This window comes from Bos grunniens, chromosome 10 (assembly GCF_055505025.1).
Source record: "Bos grunniens cultivar Pamir isolate PY7600 chromosome 10, Bosgru_T2T1.0, whole genome shotgun sequence".
NCBI lineage: Eukaryota > Metazoa > Chordata > Mammalia > Artiodactyla > Bovidae > Bos > Bos grunniens.
Window position 1 is genome coordinate 31,513,674 of NC_141174.1, and position 25,759 is coordinate 31,539,432.

General features: G+C 38.3%; 1 protein-coding gene across 2 annotated transcripts in view; it reads left to right on the plus strand.

Moving 5' to 3' along the window:
- Positions 1–25,759, plus strand: part of RTN1 (reticulon 1) — a 236,906-nt gene that overhangs the window by 189,572 nt on the left and 21,575 nt on the right. The window contains exon 1 of one of the 2 annotated variants that reach the window (XM_086320441.1): positions 15,285–15,482. The exons of the other annotated variant lie outside the window; for it this stretch is intronic. Coding sequence (XP_086176567.1) covers positions 15,422–15,482 — 61 coding nt within the window. The 5' untranslated portion in view covers positions 15,285–15,421. Of the gene's footprint in view, positions 1–15,284; positions 15,483–25,759 lie in introns of those variants that run through there. 2 annotated transcript variants of the gene reach the window in all.

A 25,759-nucleotide genomic window follows, 5' to 3' on the forward strand; every position in this document is an offset into this window, starting at 1 on the left:
AAACCCTGGAAATAATGCAAGGGACAACCAAAGGAGAATTCTAAAGGGTGGTAAGGAGGCAAACTAGTTTGGAACCCCAGGACTGGAAGGACAATACAGAGGCAGAACATCTTATATTCCCGCCTCAACAGAAGACCACTCATACCTAGTGTTATCTGATCCTCAACTTGGCAATAGAAGGAAGCCCAGGTAGGTTCATTTCTCCCTCAGGTCCAGTGGGACTTTTTCTGAAAACACCAGGCTAGCCTGGCAAAGCTGACAAAGTAAGGTCAATCAGGAGCCGTGCCAATAATAAGCATCTAGGGGAAACACTCTCCTTCCCATCCAGGCCAGAAGCTCCACATCTCTGCCAAAAGAAACTGAGGCAGGTAGGCAGAGCTGGCAGGAGGAGTCCAGCAGCAGCAAGTGGCCTAGTTCTGGAAGCCTCATTGCTGTGTGGGATTGAGATTTTTCTCCCATGCCAGCAGATACCAGGGCAGCTGGGAGGCACCATTTGGGGGATCCCATCAGACCACTTCCTACTGAGACACTGGTTGGCACAGTCTGGTGAAATCTCCTCTGCTGTCTCTGGCAGGACCAGCAGATACCAGTGGGAGCCCCAGTCGCAGCAGAAAAAATAGACCAAAAGAGTCTGCACGGGTTCTAAAAGTTAAACTGCCTTTAGAGCTATAGTTAACAAAACTTGATCAAGACTCAAGACCCATATGCTAAACCTAAACAAGAGTACCTGCCTACTAAAATAAAAGACTTAAATAGGAAACAAAGTCTCCTGACATAAATACATCAAATGCCTAGGATACAATAGAATATAATCCATCATACCAAGAATGAAGATAATAACAGTTTGAGAAAAAACAAATAACTGATGCCAATGCCAAGATAAATCATGCTGGAATTGTCTAGAAAGGATTTTAAAGCAAACATAAAAATGCTTCAACAATCAAATACAAATGCTCTTGAAACAAAACAAAAATAAAAAATCTTAGCAAAGAAATAGAATTCATAAAATAACCAAATAGAAGTGCTAGTACTAAAAAAATTATAGAAAATTTTCAAAAATTACTGGATAGCTTAATGCTAGAGTGGAGATGACCTAGAATAGAATCAGTGAATCTGAAGACAGAACAATTAGAGTTTACCTCATCTGAACAATAAAAAGAAAATATACTGGAATAAATCATATGAACAGAGCCTTAGGGACCAGTTGAGAAATAACAAAAGATCCATGATTTGTATTATCAGAGTCCCAAAAAGAGAGGAAAAGGAGGGAGGCTGAAAGAACATTTGAAAAACTCATGGCTGAAAACTAACCGTACTTGACAAAATACCAGCCTCAAGATTCAAGAAGCTAAGCAATCTTCCAAAAGGATAAACCCTCCAAACCTATGTCGAAACATCATAATTAAACTTTTGAAAACTGAATACAAATCCTGAAAACAATTAGAGCTAAATGACATATCAATATGGGAACAGCAATTCAAATGACAGCAAATTTCTCACCTAAAATCGTGGAAGTCATAAGAAGTGGTACAATATTTTATTTTAAACTGCTGCAAGAAAATTGTCAACTATAAATTATATACCCAGTTAAACTATGCTTCAAAAATAAAGGGAAAATAAAGACATTCCACCCTGGAGAAGGGAATGGCAACTGACTCTAATATTCTTGCCCAGAGAATTCCTTGGACAGAGGAGCCTGGCAGGCTATGTGGTCCATGGGATCACAAAGAGTCTGACACAACTGACGACCGACTAACACACACACATACACACACACACACACACACACACACACACACACACACATAAAGGCATTCCAGATAAAGAAGAAAGCCCTAAATCCTCTGTGCTCTGCAGATTCATCTCTCTTACCTCACCCCTGGCAACCACATTGTCTCCATGGTTTTGCTTTTTCCAGAATGTCATAAGTGTGCATATGCTAAGTCACTTCAGTTGTGTCTGACTCTTTGCAACCCTATGGATTATAGCCCACCAGGCTCCTCTGTTCATGGGGATTCTCCAGGCAAGAATATTGGAGTGGGTTGCCATGCCCTCCTCCAGGGGATCTTCCCGATCCAGGGATCAAACCCACATCTCTCATGTCTCCTACTTTGGCAGGCAGGTTCTTTACCATTAGCGCCACTTGCGAAGTCCAGAATGTCATATACTTGGACTCGTATAGCACATTGCCTTTTCAGATCACCTTCTTTCCCTTAGAGGTGTGCATTCAAGTTTCTTCTTTGTCTTTTCGTGGCTTGATAGCTTTTTACTACTGAACAATATTTTGTTTTCTGAATGTACCGCAGTTTATATTTATCCATTCACCTACTGAAGGTCATCTTAGTTACTTTCAAGTTTTGGCAACTTGCTACAAACATTTGTGTGCTGGTTTTTGTATGGAGGCAAGTTTTAAATTCCTTTGGGTAAATACCAAGAAGCACAATTGCTGTATCATATGATAAGAATGTGTTTCATTTTGTAAGAAACTGCCAAACTGTCTTAAAAGTAGCTGCAGCATTTTGTATTCCCAGCAGCACTGAACAGGAGTTCCATGGTTTCACATCCTTGCCAGCATTTGATGTTGTCATTGTTCTGGATTTTGGCTATTCTATTAGGAATACAGTGATGGCATAAAATTTTAATATTCTGTGTTACTGGTTTCTTAATCAGGTTACTATTTCTCAAGTTACAATCAACGTAAAAGTGAATGTCAGTCTCCTCAGCCGCATTTATTTTTATTGTTGTGGGTTGATTTTGTGACTTTCATGTGTTTATTATTTAAAAACTTCCCTCTTTCGAATTACATGTGGATTAGGTGTCCTATTTTGCTCTAAGCATAAAATGTTTTGTGTGTGCTAAGAAAAATAAAACTGAGAATCATGCTAATTCTTGTGAGTCAGCCATTGACTGACCTTCATCTTTGGCAAATTTGTTCAGCTTCATAATTGGTTTTGGGAAAGATAATTTGCCGGCTTCTTTACTCCACAGTTGCCAGAAATTATGTTGTATATATCCTTTTTCAATTTGTATTTTTTTTAACTCAGTATTCTATTTTCAGAGTTATGTGTGCTACTTCATGAAATCCTCATTCATTACTTTTAACTGCTATATAGGCTTCAATTGTGTGAATAAAGCACAGTTCATACAGTGAAATTCAGTTTCACTGCTAGTATTATAGGCACCATTGTAGTAAACAACCTTTTTCATATCTTCTTGTGCACAAGTTTGAGAGTTTTTTTTTTCCAGAGTAGGTACCTAGAAGTAGAATTGTTAGATCATAAGGAATAGATACCAACTTTACTAAAAGTAGCCAAATTGTTCTAATGATCCAGCATTATATGTGTTGCTTCTTCCACATCTTTACCAACACTTAGTAATATCAAACATTTAATTTTTTCTAGTTTCACAAATGTAAATATTTCACAGTGGTCTTTATTTTTAGTTCCCTGATTAGTAGAAAACCACACTCTTACTCAAAAGTATTTCCAGTTAGACAAATTGCTTATTGTGCTTTTTCCTATTTTCCTGTTAAATTTCTTTTAGTATTAATTTGAAGAAGTTCTTTCACTGATGCCTTCTTCTAGTTTGTGGCTTTTCTTTTCACTTGGTTTATATTTTCAACTGTCAAACTTGAGGGCTTTAAAGTAATTAAAGTGATCACAATTTTCCTCTTACATTTGTGACATTTCTACCTTATGCTGATATGGTAAAGCTATATGCTTTTATTTTTTCTTAAAAATATTTTCAAAGTAAGTCTTTAAATCATGTTTTTTAAATATATAGTGAGTTAGGAATTTCGTTTTGTCTTTTTCCAGATGGCTAGCCAATTATTCCACTACCTTTTATTGAATAACTATTCCTTTACCCCTGAATTAAATCACCATATAAAATGAATTAATATCTATAAAGTACTAAAAAAATTTTCAGACTATTTTATAGGTAGCAGTGACAATAGTAGTAATACTTATACTGCTGTATCAAAATATTACATATAATGGGTACATTTCTAGGTTTTCTAGTTAGTTCCTTGGGTCTATTTAACTATTGCTTACCAATATTTTTAATTATAATACTTATACAAGTCTTGATACCTAGAAGAGGGTTTTTTTTTTTTTTTCCTTTTTGTCTTCTTTCTTTTCCCCTTATTCCTTTATCCTTTTCTCTTCAAAATTGTGCTGTTTCTGGCCTTTCCTTCTTCCACATGCATCTTAGGATTTGTTTGTTCAGCACTATGAAAAAATTTATTGGAGTTTTGATTGAAATTGTTTTGAATTTATAAAATCATTTTAAGAAGTTCTCTCTGTTAAGAGATAGTGGGTCTCTCTGCAACAGTGGGTCTTCCTAGCAGTTCTGTCTCTGCAACAGTGGGTCTTCCTAGCATGGAATATCTTTGTATTTAAGATTCCTTTATATCCTTAAAATTTTTTTTTATATTTTTCTTTTTATGTTTCTATAGAACTATGTATACCTAATAACATTTTACATCTGTTACTCTTATGATAGGTAACCTAAATATGTTATTTTCCAAGTGACTGCTATTTTATAGGAACACAATTTTTGTATATTGAACTTTTGTTCAGCAATACGCCATGACAGCTCACTTCCTGATTGAAATGATGTGATAAACCTAGCTTCTTAACAAAAGTCGATAATGCCTTTTTATGGGAAAGCAACATCAGCTGTCAGTCTTCATGGTTTGTGTGTACACAGTATCCATTATACTATAAAAAATTGCTAGACATGTAAGAACTAAGAATATGTAACTGATAATCAAACAAAAAAGAAGATAATAGAAGCCGACCCACTGGTGATCTGGATATTGGAGTTAAAGTTTTTAATGACTATTATGAATATATGAAACAAGATGGAGACTTTAAATAGAGAAGTGGAATTTATAAAAACAAAATCAAGTAAATTTCCTAGAACTGGAAATTAAAATTCTGAAATTAAAACTTAATTGGCTACATTTTATAGGTCTTTGGACGTAGAAGAAGACAATTATTGAACTCAGAGAGCTCAATAAGAAATATTCAAAATGTATCACAACAAACTGTGGAAAATTCTTCAAGAGATGGGAATACCAGACCACCTGACCTGCCTCCTGAGAAATCTGTATGCAGGTCAAGAAGCAACAGTTAGAACTGGACATGGAACAACAGACTGGTTCTAAATCAGGAAAGGAGTACGTCAAGGCTCCATATTGTCACCCTGTTTATTTAACTTATATACAGTGTACATCATGCAAAATGCCAGGCTGGATAAAGCACAAGCTGGAATCAAGATGGCCAGGAGAAATATCAATAACCTCAGATACGCAGATGATACCACCCTTATGGCAGAAAGCAAAGAAGAGCCTCTTGACGAAAGTGAAAGAGGAGAGTGAAAAAGCTGACTTAAAACTCAGCATTCAGAAAACTAAGATCATAGCATCTGGTCCCATCACTTCATGGCAGGTAGATGGGGAAACAATGGAAAGAGTGAGAGACTTTATTTTGGGGGGCTCCAAAATCACTGAGGATGGTGACTGCAGCCATGAAATTTAAAAGATGCTTGCTCCTTGGTAGAAAAGCTGTGACCAATCTAGACAACATATTAAAAAGCAGAGACATTGCCGACAAAGGTCCATCTAGTCAAACCTATGGTTTTTCCAGTAGTCTAAGAGTTGGAGTATAAAAAAAGTTGAGCGCTGAAGAATTGATGCTTTTGAAGTGTGGTGTTGGAGAAGACTCTAGAGAGTCCCTTGGACTGCAAGATCAAATAAGTCAATCCTAAAGGAATGTCCTGAATGTTCTGAATGTTCATTGGAAGCTGAAACTGAAAGTCCAGTACTTTGGCCACCTGATGCGAAGAACTAACTCATTGGCAAAGACTCTGATGCTGGGAAAGATTAAAGGCAAGAGAAGAAGGGGTTGACAGAGGATAAGATGGTTGAATGGCATCACTGACTTGATGGACCTGAGTTTGATCAAGCTCCAGGAGTTAGTGGACAGGGATGGACAGGGATGGACAGGGAATCCTGGTGTGCTGCAGTCCATGGGGTTGCAGAGTTGGACACAACTGAGCGACTGAACTGAACTGAACACAACTATCAATGTGAAAATAAATAATAAGGATAGTTAGAACAATCCTCAAAATCCTCAAAATTACAATTCTTACAATCAGTGGACCAAAGAAAAAACTCTCAATGCCAATTGGAAAACATTTTGAACAATAATATTGACATAATGTATCAAAACTTGCAGGATGCAGCTGTAGTGTTTAGAGGGTATTTAATGCTTTTCAATGAAGTATTAGAAAAGAAGAAAGACTGACAATAATCTAAGCTTTCATTTTAAGGAGCTAATAAAGGAAGTCAAAGCTATGGTTTTTCCAGTAGTCACGTACAGATGTGAGGGTTGAACCATAAGGAAGACTGAGTGCCAAAGAATTAATGCTTTCAAACTCTGGTCTGAAGAAGACTCTTGAGAGTCCCGTAGTCAGCAGAGAGATCAAAGCAGTCAATCCTAAAGGAAATCAACCCTGAATATTCATCAGAAGGACTGATGCTGAAGCTGAGGATCCAATCCTTTGGCCACCTGATGAGAAGAACCAGCTCATTGGAAAAAACCCTGTTGTTGGAAAAGATTGAAGGCAAAAGGAGAAGGAGATGACAGAGGATTAGATGGTTGGATGGCATTACTGACTCAGTAGACATGAGCTGAGCAAACTCCAGGAGATAGTAAAGGACCAGGATGCCTGGCATGCTGCAGTCCATGGTGTTGGTCACAAAGTTGGACACAGTTTAGCGAATGAACAACAATAAATGAAGAGCAAATGAAAGTAAAGTAAGATAATGATTATAATACGAGAATAAAAGAGTATATATACAACAGAGAAAAGGCAATAGAGTAAAATTTTATTCTTTAAAACTAATTCATTATATTGAAAAATCTCCAACAAAATGATCAAGAAAGAGAGAAAAAGCTTAAAATATCATAAATGAGAAAGGAAACATGACTATGACTCCTTCTGATTATTAAAAAATTAAAAAATGATATTATGAGTAACATGCCAATAAATTTGACAATATATTTTAAATGGATAAATTAATCTGGAAAAAATGACCAAAATTGTTATAAGCAGAAATTTAAAAATCAGAATAATCCTACACTATTAAAGAAATCTGTAGTTAAAGATCATCTCACAAATAAAACTCCAGGTCCAAATGGGTTCCCTGGTGAATTCTTGCAAACATTCCTAAATGAAATAATACAATCTTACATAAACTCCTGGAAAATATTAGAGGGATTAACACTTTCCAACTCTTTTGTGTCACCAGTTTAACCCTGATGCAAAAACTTAAGAAAATATTATAAGAAGAGAAAGAAGAGGACAATATCCCTCATGAATATAGATAATAAAATTCTACACAAAATATTAACAAATTGAATCCAAATTAGAGCAACAATATATAAAAAGAATGTCACATCAGGGCTACATGAAGTTTATTCTAGGAATGCAAGTTTGCTCTAACACTCAAAATTCAATCCATGTAATGTATATATTAATAAAATTAAGGGAAAGCCCATGTGATCATCTCACTAGGCTCAGTAAAAGCATTTGATAAAACTTGGTATCTATTCATGACAAAAATTCTCAGAAAATTGGTACCAGAGGGAATTTTCTTATTCTGATAATGGATAGCTAAAAATTCACAGCTTGCATCATGTTTAATGGTAAAATTTTGAGCACATTTTCCCCCTTAATTCAAAAAAAAGACAGGATAGTCCCTGTTAACCACCTCTACTAAACATTATACTAGAAGTCCTAGCCAATGCAGTAAGTTAAGGTAAAGAAATGAAATATAAAGATTGGAAAGGAAGAGATAAAGCCATCTTTATTCAGAGAAGATATTCTTATGTATGCATAAAATTCAAAAGAATCTACAAAAAAATTAATAAGTAAATCTAGCAAGGTCACTATTACAAAAATTAATCTTTCTACTTAGAACATTTCTGTGTCAGTATGTTTTAGGGCTTTTTTTGAAAACATCCTTTGGCTAGATCTTTTTCATCCATTGTGAGAGCTTTCATCTTTTTTTAGTTGGCATTATTTAGATATATTTAGAAACATTTTAATGCTTTATTTTGTGCTTTCAATTTACTAGTTATTTTCTTTGCTTCTCATTTTTCCTTTGCCTAATTTCTGTTTGATTAAATTAATTACCTTGCTTATAAATTTTATTCTTGTGGAAGTTATGTATTTAATTATTTTCTTTTATTGGAGACCATTAAATATTTAGCATATAAATATGACATTTTCATGGTCTAAATATCTCTATCCTCCTCCTGAACAATACTAGGATCTTAGAATGCTCTTGCTCTTATCACTGCTTTCTACCTATGTTCTATTTTGTCCACTGTTTTACTTTCATCTTTCATTTATAACCCTTTCATTAAGTTAATCATTACTGATCTTTATGCTCAGCATTCTTTCATGCATGTCACTTTTACCTTTTAACTGAATTTAGATTCAGTTTTATTCTTTCTGGAGTACTGTTTTTGGTATATTTTTCTGCAGAGTCTGCCATTAGGAAATTCTCTCATTTCTTATTTTTTTGAAAATGCCTGTAGTAGTCTTTCTGTGTATATAATTCTAGATGATGGTTATTCTCCTTCACCACTTTGAGAATATTATTTCATTGTCTTCTAGCTTCTATTGATGAAAAGATTGCTATTCATCTCATTTGTCTGTTATTTATATCTGCTTTAAAAATTTCTCCTTTGTTTTGATGCCCTGCAATTTCACTGTGATGTGAGTCAAGGTATGGATTTCTTACTTGTCTTGCTTGGGGCTAGAATTTATGTCTTTTGTCAATTCTGGATAACTGGATAACCATGAGGGTGTGGCCACTCATCTAGAGCCAGACATCCTGGACTGTGAAGACAAGTGGGCCTTAGGAAACACTACTACGAACAAAGCTAGTGGAGGTGATGGAATTCCAGCTGAGCTATTTCAGATCCCAAAACATGATGCTGTTAAAGTGCTGCACTCAATATGCCAGCAAATTTGGAAAACTCAGTATGTAGCTACAGGACTGGAAAAGGTCAGTTTTCATTCCAGTCCCAAAGAAGGGCAATGCCAAAGAATGTTCTAACTATCACACAATTGTGGTCATTTCATATGCTAGCAAGATTATCGGAGGAGGCAATGTCAACCCATTCTAGTACTGTTGCCTGGAAAATCCTATGGACGGAGGAGCCTGGTAGGCTGCAGTCCATGGGGTTGCGAAGAGTCAGACACGACTGAGCAACTTCACTTTCACTTTTCACTTTTATGCATTGGAGAAGGAAATGGCTTCACTCCACTCCAGTGTTCTTGCCTGGAAAATCCCAGGGACGGGGGAGTCTGGTGGGCTGCCATCTATGGGGTCGCACAGAGTCAGACATGACTGAAGCGACTTAGCAGCAGCAGCAGCAAGATTATACTAAAAATCCTTCAAGCTAGGCTTCAGCAATATGTGAACCAAGAACTTGCAGATGTACAAGCTAGATTTAGAAAAGGAAGAGGAACCAAAGATCAAATTGCCAACATCCATTGGATCATAGAAAAAGCAAGAGAATTCCAGAAAAACATCTGCTTCGATGACTGTGCTAAAGCCTTTGACTGTGTGAATCACAACAAACTGTGGACAAAAGAGATGGGAATAACAGGTCACTTTACCTGCCTCCTGAGAAACCTGTATGCAGGTCAAGAAGCAATAGAACTGGACATGGAACAATGGACTGGTTCAAAATTGGGAAAGGAGTATGACAAGGCTATATATTGTCACCCTGCTTATTAAACTTCTGTGCAGAGTACATCTTGTGAAATGCCAGGCTGGATGAATCACAAGCTGAAATCAAGATTGCTGAAAGAAATATCAACAACCTCAGATATGCAGATGATATCACCCTAATGGCAGAGGTGAAAAGGATCTTAAGAGCCTCTTAAAGAGAGTGAAAGAAGAGAGTGAGAAGTCTGGCTTGAAAATCAACATTCAAAAAGCTAAGATCATGGCATCTGGTCCCATCACTTCATGGCAAATAGAACAGGAAAAAGTGGAAACAGTGACAGACTTTATTTTCTTGGGCTCCAAAATCACTGCAGACCGTGACTGCAGCCGTGAAATTAAAAGACACTTGCTCCTTGGAAGGAAAGCTATGACAAACCTGAGCAGCATATTTAAAAGCAGAGACATCACGTTGCCAACAAAGGTCCATATAGTCAAAGGTATGATTTTTCCAATAGTCATGTATGGATGTGAGAATTGGACCATAAAAAAAGCTGAGTGCCGAACAATTGATGCTTTTGAATTGTGGTGTTGGAGAAGACTCTTGAGAGTCCTTGGACTACAAGGAGATCAAACCAATCCTAAAGGAAACCAACCCTGAATACCCTAAATATTTATTGGAAGGACTGATGCTGGCATTAAAGCTCCAGGACGTTGGCCACCTAATGAGAAGGGCTGACTCATTGGAAAAGACCTTGATGATGGAAATGATTGAAGGCAAAAGGAGCAGGAGGCAACAGAGGATAAGATGGTTAGATAGCATCACCGACTCAATGGACATGAATTTGAGCAAACTCCAGGAGATAGTAAAGGACAAGGAAGTCCGGTGAGCTGCAGTGTATGAGGTTGCAGAGTCAGACATGACTTAGTGACTGCACAGCAAGAGTCAATTCTGGAAACTTCTCAGCCAAATTTGGATAAATTATGCCACTTCCCATGTCACTCCTCTGCTTAAAATCCTGCTGGGTCTCCCTCATCTATTGACAGTATTACTACTCAGGGCTGTCACAGTCTGGCTCTACACATTTCTGAAATTAAGTTTCCACTTCTGTCTGCCAGGAAAGCCCATCACTCAAACTGCTGATACATTTCTTACTCATAACTTAGCTTAATTGTCACCTATTCTCTGAAGCCTTTCCTGAAACCTCTGCCCCCAAGAACTCTGTGTACCGCTGGTTTCCTGTTCACACAATCCACTGATTGCATTTATCTATTTATATGTAAATTTCCCTCCAATAAACTCAAGTCCCAGTGGGCAGTTCCCTTTGTATTTACAGAGACAGGCACTTAGTGTGGGCTCCATAAACAGTTGTAGATTGAATGAATGAATGAATAAAGAAAATGAAAGGAAATACTGTCTACCTCATAGGGATCTTGTAACAACTAAACATCAGTGCATACCACAAGATAAAGCACCTGGAAAATAACAACTGCTAACCTCTTATTTGAATTGAAGACAATTCATGCAGTGTTTTGGTACAGTGGGTTATGTACCAAATTGGTTTTTCCTTTAAATTTCCTTATTCCATATGGCATAGAACATAGTTCTTAGTGTTCTTCAATTATAATGAAGTATTTTTTTGGTTTTGTGCCTTTTATTTCGATTGCTGCACTTCTGAGCCTAAAAAAACCAGGGAGTTCTATGAGAATGCTTGATATAGTTTACTAGCTGTTACATTCTGTTCTGAAAATTGAGTTCATCTGTGAATACTCTTCTCCCATACATGTTAATGGCTTTCTCCTTTCTTCCCTTAGGTGTCTACTCTAATTTTACCACGAGTTAGGCCTTCACAGACTCTCATTATAAAATAGCAAATGTCCACCCACATCCTTTTCTATCCTCTTTTACCTGCTTTATTTTCCCCAGTACACTCCTCCACAAGTTAAATATATACAGTATTTACTTCTTTTATTATTTTCTGCTCCTCCCATACACACTGGCATATAACTTCTTAAGGGTAGGAACTTTGCTTTATGCTTAGAGCAGTATCTGGAATATAGTAGGTGCTTGGTACATGTTCCTTAAATAAGTGTATCAATGCAGGTGCTATTGAGTCTCATCAGTATAAATCCTGACGCTATAGTAGACAAACACTATACGGCCATTCTGGACGTGGTAGCCTTCAACATTCATCTAGATCTGGGATGAGGTTACAAAACTTGGCTCCTTTGCTTTTCCCTATAATAGACTAATGCACGATTTCATCCTGAAAACTAAAGAAATCACTTCCCTTCCTGGCAGTACCTAAACCGAGTTCTAAGCTGGCTGCATACAAAGCCCGTCTGTTCTCTCCTGGTTTAAAGACAGAGGCAGTTCCTGCCCGCTTTCAGCAAGCTTTATTTTGCTTTCTGTTTTCTTTCACTGCTAAAGGACAATTTACATATCTTTTCTACCCATTCTATCGTTTTGACCTTGCCAAGAGCTTTCAATTAATACTTTGTGTGCACTTGTGCAAAGAAAGCACCCATTTGCAATGTCTATGGGAAACAAATTCTTATTACTTCATAGAAACAAACGTCTGAATCTGTAATTCATGTGTATGTTATGAGAGAGAGGTTCAGATGATAAATGACTTGTTGAAAGCCACAGAACTAAAGTTTGTGACACAAGTGGATCTAACACCCACATCCCCTGTCAAGTTTGTACTCTTCTGCCTGATTTTCCTTTAATAAGATCATTTGTGCTTCTCCTAAGCACCTGGGCATTAATAGAAAACCCTCAGTTCTTACTAGTGTGCATCTCTGTCTGTGACATCAGACATCTTACCTCCTCAGTCTTCAGCTGTCAAACTGTTGTATTGATTTTTCGGGTGCCATCAAGCTTCTCTTTCCAGGTTTAGCATGACTGAAAAGAATGTGGTCTTTCAGCTAAGCTGACATTCCAAGGTCAGCTTTGTGGCCAGTGAAAACTCATGGCCTAAGGATTCTGACACAACTACCCGACACCTGAGGGAGAGCTTGCCTCTGCCTACTCGTCCTTGCTAGGGACATGCTGCTGCTCAGTACTGACTGTCAGAGCCACACACTGGCTCCAGTAATGTGACTGTGAACACTCACCGTTCAAGATACCTGGGGCACCTTCTGTGTTAAGGCTAATGCCTGGGGCTATCATTGGACAGGCAGTGCCTCCTAGTGGCCAAGGCTCCAAAGGTTTCCAGCTGAAAAGTGGCCAGGACAGCAACAACCCACCGGGCAACCCTTTCTCTCTCCTTCTGAGTCTTGTCCCTACCTTTTTGCAGTGTGTCCAGCTCCACATCATGCAGTGAGCATTCATCATCAGGTCCAAATCTTTTCAGTATTTTGCTGACTGAATTCCCAGTCATGACCATGATGATGAAAAAATTGTGGGAGGACAGTAGGAAGTATAAATATAACAAAGTCACTAACACCTCCAGAGCAAGTCAGTTTGAAAAGTGCTTTGTAATCATGTGGTCACTGTTCCTCCTTCTCATCAGCCAAATGGGAGCTCTGACAACCCCACTTTTATAGGAGACTTAGGATGCCCAGAAGTGCCGAATCATCCTGCTGAAGTCATTCTTCTTAAACTTCCTTAAGAATAATTCCAGATGTGTTACAGAGATATGCAGAGGCTTAGCTGGTTTCTCTGGAAGCTTTTATTCTAAAAGGAACATTCATGATTCTAAGGATCATATTTTAAAGTGTATATGCTTCATAAAATGAAAGGTAAATCATTTCCAGAAGCGTAACCTGGAGATTAGGTCCTTAGGCTCTCGCTGGCACAGCATGTACAAATGCATATTTGGGTCTGGGAAGGAACGCATCTGGGAGCTGCAGAGGAATTATGGAGGCTCCACTTCTCCATGAGGGAGAGAAATTCTATACAATGGATAAGGCCATGCTACAACAAATGGAAGTGGGAGCTCTTCCTTCTATAAACCCCTTTGGTCCCCAAGGCATCTTTGTCTTCATGCTATGTCTTGTCTCCTCAAGGGGCCCTTCTACCAGGACTTTCCCCAGAAAATGCCTAAATTCCAGTCATTTCTCTGTGCTATTTCTACCTTTTCCTCATCAAAACATACCTATCCCCTGTCCATTCTCTCAACTGCCTTGGAAAGTAATCTGATAAAGCATTCATGCTAAAATTTGAAAAGTAGGTCACCACCCACTGCTGACAAAAATCTGTATGGTCAAGCTATGGTTTTTCCAGTAGTCATGTACGGATGTGAGAGTTGGACAATGAAGAAGGCTGAGCGAAAAAAAAATTGATGTTTTTGAACTGTGGAGTTGGAGAAGACTCTTGAGAGTCTCTTGGACAGCAAGGAGATCAAAGCAGTCAATCCTAAAGGAAATGAATCCTGAATATTCATTGGAAGGACTGGTGCTGAAGCTGAAGCTCCAATACTTTGGCCACCTGATGCGAAGAGCTGACTCATTGGAAAAGACCCTGATGCTGGGAAAGATTGAAGGCAGGAGGAGAAGGGGGTAACAGAAGATGAGATGGTTGAATGGCATCACTGATTCATTGGACACAAGTTTGAGCAAACACTGGGAGATAGTGAAGGACAGGGAAGCCTGGTGTGCAGTAGTCCATGGAGTCACAAAGAGTCAGACACAACTGAGTAACTGAACAACAACACATTGTTCTGCTCCTCCAATTGACATTCACATTGTAAGTGGGGACACCTGAAACCCTTGAATCACTGGGCTTGGAAATCAACTTTATCTCCCGAATTATGCATACCACTCACATCCATCATCCCCTAACACTCAGCCCCAAATATGACGCTGTTGAGGAAGCAGGCCCTTTGCTTCCTGATCTCTGTTTGGAAGTCCCCACGACTGACCACTCTCGGCGTGTCACTATAGTGACTAATTACTCCATGTGCCAGAGTCCAGAGGCTTTGATCCCAACCTACTGGCACCACATTCAGACATCGTCGAATATTCATTCAACCCACAAGCAGAGCTGAGAAGAGACACTAAACCTCCAGGGTTTCTTTGCAATGGTTGCGGCTTGCCAGGGAAGGTTTTGGATAGCCATGGGCTGTTCCAAAAGAGGGAAAGACTGTTAATTGTCTGGAAGATGTCAAGCAATTAAAGTGTGGCCAGAATGTAAAGAATTGGAGGCTGGGTGGGGGGAGGTGAATGAGCGTTGCGGACATTTAGGGGATATGATGCTGAAAGCCTGAGGTTTGTACTGCCATCGTCAAGTTCTTGGGTTTCTAAGACATTTCTAGAAAATGCACCATGCCAGTAAGACCCAGAAACAGCCCGCGTGTTCTGCTCTCATTCCTACCCTTGGCCCTTTCTCCTCCTTCTCTCAAACTCCCCACCCCTGGTCAGCTTTTGCACCTCCCGGGTGGGACTGGCTTTAAACATCTCCAGGGCAGCGAGCCTCTGCTCTGGAGTCTAGCGGCACCCGCATCACCGGGCGCGCAGGCTGATCCGCACCGCACCGCGCTGATTCGCTGCCGCGGAGACTGCGGCGCCCGCGCCGCGCCCGCCCCTCGCCGTGCACGCCGGCTGGTGCAGCCTCAGTCTGTCTGCAGCCGCGGCCACCGGGAGCAGCGCTGCAGCCGGGGCACCGACGCCTGAGTGCCCGCTCAGCGCCCCCGAGGACAGCAACGGCGAGCCCTCAAAGCGCGCACGATGCAGGCCACCGCCGATTCCACCAAGATGGATTGTGTTTGGAGCAACTGGAAAAGTCAGGGTATTCTCTTTATTTCAGTAGTGCATGCCTGCGGCGCACGGGAACCCGGGACCCGGAATCAGCCATTGTGCATCATTTCACCTGTGGGACCTATGCATGCTTTATACCCAAGAGCTTTCTGTTGCGGGGGGAGTAAACTTGTTATGTCAAAAATCAGAGTGGATGGTGTTTGGTTTTTTGTTTTTGTTTTTTACTTTTCCCATCTTAAAAAAAAAAAAAATCCCCCACCCCCACCCCTTTGTTTTCTTGTTGTCAGGCTACTGTTTTAAATAATGCATCTTTTGCCTCCTCCTGGAGCTCTTTTGGGTTCCGCTAAACGTTCAGTATGTGTTTAATCTCTTCTTATTCCCGGAGTTAAAATGCTTTCTTATTGTTCCATGTATCCCAGTACATTTAATTTGTGCCTAAGGATTGAAATCTAGTAGAACCGTTAACTGAGTGGGCTCTAGTGCATCCTTTTAAGAGGGACACACCCATTTTAGGGTTATTATTTGTGGTCACACAAAGGAAACTGGAAATGCAGAATAGCTCTCAAAATCCTGAAAATATGATGGCGTAGACACATATTAGGATGATTCACTTTGAAATATTTCGGGGTTTTTTTGTCTGTCATTGGGGTAACTTGTAACTACTGTTCATTAATAATGGGTATATCTGGAACAAATGGAGGGAAATTAAAAAACAGTGCCAGTTGCTCTCTGATATAACAGATTTATTTTGAAACAGTCCATATTAGCACTGGGTGTGGCCACCCTCCAGCCTCGCTTGGATTGCTTTTCAGCCATTTTTATTCAGCCTCATACTTCACACATCTCCATCTCGCCTTTGTTGCATTAAGATTCTCTCCTTCACCTTCCTCAGTTTGAGATTACTAGGAGAAAGGGAGATTTTGCAAGAATGAATTATGTGTTGTAAACTTGGATGTTTGTAATATGAAGTGTCTTTTAATGTTTAACAAATGGTTCTGAAGAAGGTGCGTTTGACTTAACCTGCAGGGTTGCAGCATCCCTCAGGGGACCAAGAATACTCTGGAGCAGAAGCTGATTAAAAAAAAAAAAAAAGGCACCTTTCTCTTGTAATATTGTATCACAAAAAGAATGGGATGTTACCATCCCCATAGAGTTTTTCTTTGGTAAATTTTTTAAGCAAAGAAAAAGTAAACATGAACCTCAGAATTAAGAGCATATTTCCTCTGCCTCTTATTTGTTAGTTGGGTGGCAGAGACATAAAATGCAATCGTCTAGTTCAAATTATTTGGGTCTATTGGAAATACAACTATCAAAAGTGAATAAAAGGACCTAATAAATTTAAAAGCGAGGAAACAAGAAACGTATGGCCGTTCAGGGGCATCCTTTTAGAGAATGATGGTAACTACATGACCTGGCATATGTTTTATACAGAAGCCAGCTGTGAAAATTCTTGGTAACATTTCATTCTTGCTACATATTTAGACTCATCCAGTTTATTCCAAATACACACTCAATGGATATCTGTGGCTTGATAGAATACCAAGTTTAGTTGGATATAAAGTTGGTTTTTTAAGATTATTCTTACAGATTTCCTCTATTCTTACCAAAAGTAGGTAGCAGAAGTGTCAAATTTTAAATATGTGTCAGATCTGAGACACTGTTTCATCATAATCCTATGTGTTTTGCCTCTGTTGACATTTTCACTGGGGGATTAAAAATATGGACATTTGTAATCAGAAAACAACACAAAATGCTGTAATTTGTCAATTAAAGACTGTTATTTTCATTTGCAGTGTACAGCTGTTTATGAAGATTAATGCAGGATCATTGAGGGTCTTTTATACTCTGTGACCTTTGGTAATCTTCAGTACCATTGATTTCCTTTTGTCAGATAGAACAAAGCCATTATCCTGAAAATTGACTGATAACTGGATGGGTGGGTTTATAGGCATAAAAGAGGAATTATAAGTAAATTATTCCTGTTTCTCCCCACTAGGAGAACTTTCATCTAAATTAAAATCTACAATAAGATTCTTGTTTAGTATTTTAAGTGTATCTTCATTTTAGTTCTCTAATTATATAAAAAAAGCTGTTCTTAACACTGGCTGCATATTAGTATCACCTGGGAAGCTTTAAAAAAACACAAAGGATTCCTGTGCCCCACCCCTAGAGGTTCTGATTCCATTGAGCCAAGCATCAGTATTTTTCAAAAGCTCTCACATGAGTTTAACACGTAATCGGGGTTGAAACCACTCATGTGTAATAATTCTTAGCCCAATCCATAGACCAGCACGTCTAGTATACAAATGATGAAATGGGTTTGATACAAGAGCAGCTGTGAATGTGGTTAAAAGAAGTCAGTATAACATTGGGGATAATGTCCTCCAGAAATAGTGAGAAGTGAAGGTTTTGCTTGGAAAAGGGAATAAAGGGAACCCCAGGCTTCCTCCATATTATTAAACAATTCCACAGAGAAATTGTAGTTCATTAGGTATGTCAGGAAGACTCTACTGAAACTAATACAATGTGTCCTAAAAACTATAGTATACATGCAAAAGGAAGCTTATATTTATTTTATTAATATATATGATTTTAGCTGTAGACAAGAATGTTTAAAGAGAGACTAAATTCCACATTATACTACATTACACAGATTCTGCTTCCATTAAAAAAAATGATACTCATATCCAATTTATTATAAACCAAAGCCCAATCTGCTCAGTGAAGATGACATAAGACAATAACCTAATAATATGTGGCAATAAACCTGGGATTCTTCAGATTACTAGTTATTACTGTTAAATATTAACATTTATTGGGCACTTTTACTATTTTACTCGTATCATTGCAGTTAATCTTCATGAATCCTATGATGTGTGAGTTTTATTATTATCCCATTTTAGAAGTGATGAACTGAGGCTTCTTGCCAGCGCACACAGCTGGTAACGCCAGAGGCCAGATTCAAGCCGAGGCTGTCTGACTCCAAAGCCCTTTGATTCTTCTACTCTACCATCTGCCTCCAAAGTAGATGGCTTCTTCCTCAATGGTTTTTCTAAACATGTAAAGAATTATCTAGGGAGTAGGGCCGTGTTAAAAACCCCTCCCATTTACATACCTTTCATTTTGCCAAACGTCTTTTCATTTGAGCTTTTCAGTTTACTCTTGAACAACATGAGGCTCAAAGAGGTTATGTGACTTGCCCAAAGTTTTTCATTAAGTGACAAGTGGGGTAATGAAAAGGTGACTGTGACCAAAAATCCTGAACTCTTCCCATCTCACACACTGCCTCTTTCACTAATGCTGAGTTTCAGAAAGTGAACTCTCCTTTACCGCTTCCAAGATATTTTCACACAGCTTATCTCTTTAAAGACAAAGCAATGTCGAGCAGTTGAATCAGTGATTTTGATCAATTTACACCATTGTTGTCATCATCATCATCATGAACTCATCATTAAAAATTCTCCATCATTATTATCCATGTGTTGGTCATTGTCCTAAACTCTTGTTACAGATCTTAATCTCATATCTTTCTGAGATTATTATTTTACTCTCACTTCCCTGGTGGCTCAAACAGTAAAGAATCTGCCTGCAGTGCAGGAAACCCGGGTTCGATCCCTGGCTTGGGAAGATCCTCTGGAGAAAGGAATGGCTACCCACTCCAGTATTCTTGCCTGGAGAATTCCATGGACAAAAGAGCCTGGCAGGCTACAGTCCGTGGGGTCGCAAAGAGTCGGACACAACTGAGCAACTAACACAACATTTTATAGAGGAGGAAATGGGGTTTTAAGGTTGAGATGGCTAGTAATTTGTGCTAGGACTTAATGAGTCCCAAATGCAGAGCAGTCTGCTCTTTTGACCACTCTACTATACTACCTGAATCGAAATGGTACTGTGGCAGGGGAACAAAGTTTGACCAAACCACTCATTCATATCATTTCACTTGTACTCTGAAGATTGCTTTTTTTTGTTTCCCAAGTATCACTGCTTTTGACAGTTTCATGGGCAGGACACTTGGATGTGGGAAGTTGAGTTTATAGCTCCCACTTACTATATGTGGCAGCATTTTGTACTTAACAGATTCCCCTAAAATACTGTAAAATATTGAAGGGTGATACACCTTCCAGAGAATATAATCTCACATATTTCTCATTTTGTTAGAAAATAAAGTATTTTGAAAACTTTATGCTGACCTATAGTTCTCTGTGAAAACAGTGTTGAGGGTAGTCTGTTCTCAAAGGTGCTAGTTCAGAATGCCCACGCTTCCCCAAAGACAGAGGAAATGTCTGTTTTAGCCATAAGAATTGAATTGTATGCTTGTATTTTGAAAATGGCATTTAATAAAGACAATTTTACATACAAACATAAAGATAGACCAGTCCCAATCATTCAGCATTTTATTTAGGTTCAGTATTATTAGAACACTTGTACAAACTTTACAGCATAAATAATTTCATTTTCAAATTCTCTCTCTCAGATTCTAAAGAGATCTAGTGGGAAAACTTTCTTAGCTGATGATCTAGTGATTTGTTTTTAATGAAAGAAAACTCATTATACAGATAATATACCAAACGTAGGTAGTTAATACTTCACTGAAAAATAAAATTCTCCTTTTTCACAATGTATAATCACTTTCAAGAGAATTTTTTAAAGGAATATTTCAAAATTTGGGGAGAAAATAGTGGCTTTTTTGGTTTTCTAAAAATAATACACGTGCATTTTGAAAATTTCCATTTCAACAAAGAGAGTTTCAAATGAAAGCCACAAATCACCCAAAGCCCTTCCATCTAGGGTTGATTAATGTTAATATTTGTTGAATATCTTCCAATATATATATACCATATAAAATGAATCTAGAGGACTAGGTAGAGAACAAAAGCAGTTTTTATTAAATAAGATTGTACATATCTTAAAAAGTATCTGAAATAATTTAATGTCAGGAAGAAACTGACATGAAAGAATTGCTTGACTTCAAATACATGTTTCTTTGTGTTATGAGCTATTCCTTACTAAAATTAAGGAAAAAACTATGATAAGCATCAATGGCGTAGACTCATTTTTTAATTACATGTTTTGGCTTTAGACTGTATCGATGGACTCTCTGCAGTGTTTTTTTTTTTTTAAAAGGAAGATCCACCATGGGTAAGAAAGGTTGACAAAAATTCCAGTCTAAATCTACATCTTCAAATCTATGGTTTTTCTCATATTTCCATGAATTAATATTTCTTTCATTAAAAAATAATAATGTCCCTGATACTCCATCACCAACGCATTATGACTAGTATATATCAGTAGGGGTTGTGGATGAAATCTTCTGCCATAATCAGCAGGCCCTTCCTTCATTTTTAGAAAGTCCCTCCTTGCCTCCTTCCCTCCCGCTTTTTTCTTACAGTATTTGAAATGCTGTTCTTTACTCAGTTCTTTTTCATCTTTAGGAAAATTAATACATTCAGGAACAGAAATCTGTGGAGTAATTGACCTATTTTAAGTTCATTTAAAATAGAATTCTAAAATCCACAGAAAGCTAATTAAATTTGCATCACCACTAAATTTCCCATCCTTCTCAACCTGTTCCCTAAGTTGTGTGCATACTTGACCGTGTGTTAATATTTACATTTGTCACTTTTCCAGTTCCATGGCTACCTTATAATTAAGCTCACAATTTGAAAACTAAGAACTTGACATTAATAATTTTTTAAAATCCATCTTCTGCCTATATTATGGATAATAATAATAACTATATTAAAACATGAAATTATAATTGTATTCTAACTTCATATAATATATTTCAAATAAAATAAGATTGTTAGGAGTTTTAGAACATAGAAGTATAGAGTTCTATTTCCCCCAAATGTTTGAGCTATGAAGTTAAATCTGAGTAATTATCGTATTGTTTCACAAGAGAAAATCCTTAGGTTCTTTCTTATTTCTTATATTGACAAAGGCAGAAAATAATTCAAGCCTTACTTACAGGTTCTTTGACCAAACTGGTGTTTAATGTTTAGAATTTATTACACACATGTTTAGTTGCTCAGTCGTATCCAACTCTGCTTCCCTGTGGACTGTAGGCTGCTAGGGTGCTCTGCCCATGGGATTTCCAGGTGAGAATACTGGAATGAGTTGCCATTTCCCCCCTCCAGGAGATCTTCCCAACCCAGGGACTGAACCCAGGTCTCCTGCATGTCCTACACTGGCAGGTGGATTCTTTACCACTGAGCCACCTGGGAAGCCCCAGAATTTATTACAGTTAGACCCATTTCACAGTGGGCATAGTTCAAATGTAGTCCTATCTTAAGTTCGGCCTTCAGAATCATTTCACCAAACTGCAGACCAAATCTAGTGGTAATGGAGGTCAGGAACACATAATGTTTTATTGAATTGAACAAAAGTACAGTGAGAGATTATTCCTTTCCCTTGTCATATCTTTTCAGTTCAAGAAATATTTTAGCCGTTATAGTTTTTGTCAAGTTTTTAAAATATATTGTTTAAAAAAAAAGAACCAACAGCAGTCTTCCTCCATGGTTCTCTTCTATTCCGATACAGTGATGGATTTTAATAAAGGTATGGCTCAGACTAAAGATTTTGTGACTAATTATGACTGATGACAAACCAACCAATGAACCGTTTTGTATTTTGATCAAGTCAGAAGGCTTATTAAAGAAAGAAAAAGCACACAAACACATTCATTATTCAATCTCCTGAAAATTTTTCTGTGTGCTTCCCTCAACTACCATGTCCCCAAGGCCTATCGTTCTCTCCACGTTACCATATCTCTTCCTTTAATCCCAAATGAGCCCATTTGCTGGAGGTTTAGCAGGAGGAGCTGACTACCTCATCTTAAATACTGGGCCCTACTGTTTCATTTCCTGGCCAGGCCTACTCTACCAAGGTAACAATGGCCTAAGCAGCATTGTGTTAACTTTACAGCATGGAATGTGACCCTTTAGAAGCTTTAGGGCTTCCCTGGTGGCTCAGATGGTAAAGAACTCACCTGCAACGTGGAAGACCTGGGTTCAATCCCTGGGCTGGGAAGACTCTGGAGGAGGGCATGGCAACCCATTCCAGTATTCCTGCCTGGAGAATCCCCATGGACAGAGGAACCTGGCGGGCTGCAGTCCATGGGGTCACAAAGAGTCAGACATGACTGAGCAACGAAGTATAGCACAGCAACTGGTTCATTTCCTGCCAGGCTTACTCTACCAAGATGGCAATGGCCAGAGCATCACTGTGTTAACTTTACAGCATGGAATGTGACCCTAGTGGTTAGGAATCACATTCAGCTGCGAAGTCCAGGAAAATGGTAAATCTTACATGAACATACAAGTAGTTTACATTGCCAGTCTAATCTGAAGGGTAGTCGTTAGAAGAATGTGTTTGCTTTTGTGTCCCATGGAAGAAAAGTCCCAGAGATTGTTGCTAGCTGTGGCTTTCGCGGTAAAATCCTTCACTTCCCATTGTTCTGCCAAAGCTGATTAGAGTAGATCACCTGTGTGGGTTAAATGCTGTGCTCTTTTACTGTCTATATGGAGCACCAGGCTTAATGTATCTTTCCTTTCAAAACATCCACTGAATTACTTAACTGTCTACAAATAATGGTGGCATTTTTCTCTTGACAGTCGTTTTGACTGCATTTAAAAGATGTGAAGGAAGGACCTAGAAAATGAAATCACTGCAGGAATCTTATCTGCAAAAATCTTTTAGCAATTTCCCCTCTGAATTCAGGGCTCCTGCATTACCTTTTTAAATTTTACCTTATGTAGAAGACTGTTTCATGGCAAATGAAACTCATGGATTAGTTGACCAGACAGTGTCATCTTTGAGGGTCTCTGTGTATGTTTAAAGTATTTTCTTACATCTATTTCCATTATGTTTCTCTAGTTTAATGGCAAAATGAGGGAATAAAGTAGGAACAGTTTACTACTGTTTCTTCTTGTTAACTTTTTGTGGTGATATTTTGTTTACCTAACAAAAATCAGAGTAATGGGCTTTTTAAAAGATATGTTCATTATAATCATTAGGTTTTTCTTGGTCACTCCATAAGGCTTTCAGGATCTTAGTTCCCCAACAAAGGTTCAAACATCATGCCCGCTGCAGTGGATGTGTGGAGTCCCAACCACTGGCCACCAAGGAAGTCCCATAATCACTGCTTTAGACACTGAGTTATAAAGAATTGAGGGTTTTTTAGCCTTGTAATCCTTTCCACAAGGTAGTCAATTATTGGAAGCTTGCTAAAAAGTAAGTATAAAAGTCAGGTGAAAGTGAAAGTTAGTCGTATAGTCGTATCCAACTCTGCAATCCAGTGGACTGTAGCCTGCCCAGCTCCTCTGTCAGTGGGATTCTCCAGGCAAGAGTACTGGAGTGGGTTGCCACTTCCTTCTCCAGGGGATCTTCCTGACCCAGGGATCGAACCTGGGTCTCCTGCATTGCAGGCAGATTCTTTACCAACTGAGCCACTATATCATTTTTCAACAGTTCTTTTGTTGAAATGCTGATGTCATTTGTGAACAGGAATCTCACGCATTTTCTGATCTTGCCTTTTAAAAAGTAGCACTAACTTGTCACATAGCAAGTGGTGCAGTGCTACCTGAAATCTTTTCTAGACCAAGATGAAATATAAATAAACGCATTTAAGAATATGGTGCAATAATGCAGATAACTGTGCACAATTTATTGCTATTTATGTTATCTACATTTTGCCTTATAAATAGAATATGAATAGCTGCACCACTGCCTTTTCAGTTCATACATTTTTAAAATACTTTCTGAATACTGGCATTACTATTAGATCATTTAATTTTACATTTAAATGTTTTACACTTAAATATTTTACATTTAAAATAAGGTGCCAATCCAAAACACTTAGGACTGCTGCAAAAAGGCTTTCTCCCTAGAAATTTGACATTGAATTTTATTTCCATTTAGCTATTAATTCAAACCTTGGATCACTTCTGTTTTATTGTTCTTTTCTTGCCCAGATTATGGAAATGAGGGTAGCACTGATTTCAGCATTTGAGATTAGGATTCTTCAAATCCTCCACTCCACCCCTGACTGAACTAGTTCTAAGTCAGATTCAGGCAGGCTGCAGTGTGAGCTCCCGCCTGTGGTTTGGGGACCAAGATGAATTCACTAAGCCCTGTCTGTTTATTAGATTGATAGAAGTCACTGATCTCCCATTTCGTTTCATTGCTCCTTGGTATTTAGCAAAGTGATTTTTATAATTGGCAAAGCAATACAATAATTTACCTGTCTTAGTGAATGTGCACTTAGCTGTTTAAACTCTCACCTAGCCTTCCTGTATTAGGAGGATATTGAAGGAAGAGACAAGCTATTTATTACTGTATCCAAGGGCTACGTGTGATCATTTGCTGCAATTACAGAGATGCTTATTTTTTTTCTTACTTGGACTCTAAGGAAACTTTATTCAAATACGGATTTTTCTGGACCAGGTACTATAAAGCTTCCTACACAAGTTTACATAACTCTAAGCAAAATTAAAATGTGAAAAATTGGCATTTATACAGCAACTTTGGAACACAGAAATTCTCTTCTGTGATCACACTTTATCACTTCCTACCCTTCCCACTGAATCCTCAGAACTTCAGGCTGTTTGCTGGCTTTCCTGACACACACAGCCCTTGCTGCTCTCCCACCACATAAGTTCCCAAAGATCTTCACTGCTCGTCATTCCCAGCCTGAGCCCAAGGTGGTTCATTTCACTTCTGTCCTCTTGGATCTTTGACTCCTCTAACCATGCCCCTGCGCCAGCTCACAAATCTGGTCCAGCCCGATCATCCACAGATCACAGTGCTCAACCTCTAACCCTGTTGACTGGATCCATAGAGATCCTTGACTCTAACCAAACCCTCTTACTTCCTGGAAGTTCTTTATTAATTTGTTTTTGAGTCCTTACTGTATTTTTCTAGATCAGTTCTGTCCAACAGAAATATAATGTGAGCCACACATGTCATTAAAAATTTTCTAGTAGTCACGTTAAAAAGCAAAAAGTAACAGGAAAAATCAATTTTGATAATATACTGTATTTAATCCAGCATTCCTAGAGTATAAACTTTTCAACAACAAAAGATCACTATAAAAATGATTAATGAGATATTTTTATGTCTTTTTTATACTGTCTGAAATCTGACATGTACTTTACACTTGCAATGTATTTTAATTGAGACTAGCCACATTTCAAGTATTCAGTAACTACTATGGCTTATCACTGCTGTATTGAACAATGCAGGTCTGGACCTCTCCCAATCTCTTTAAGCCCTGCTTCTATCCTCCTCAGTCTCAAGAGGACCTCAGGA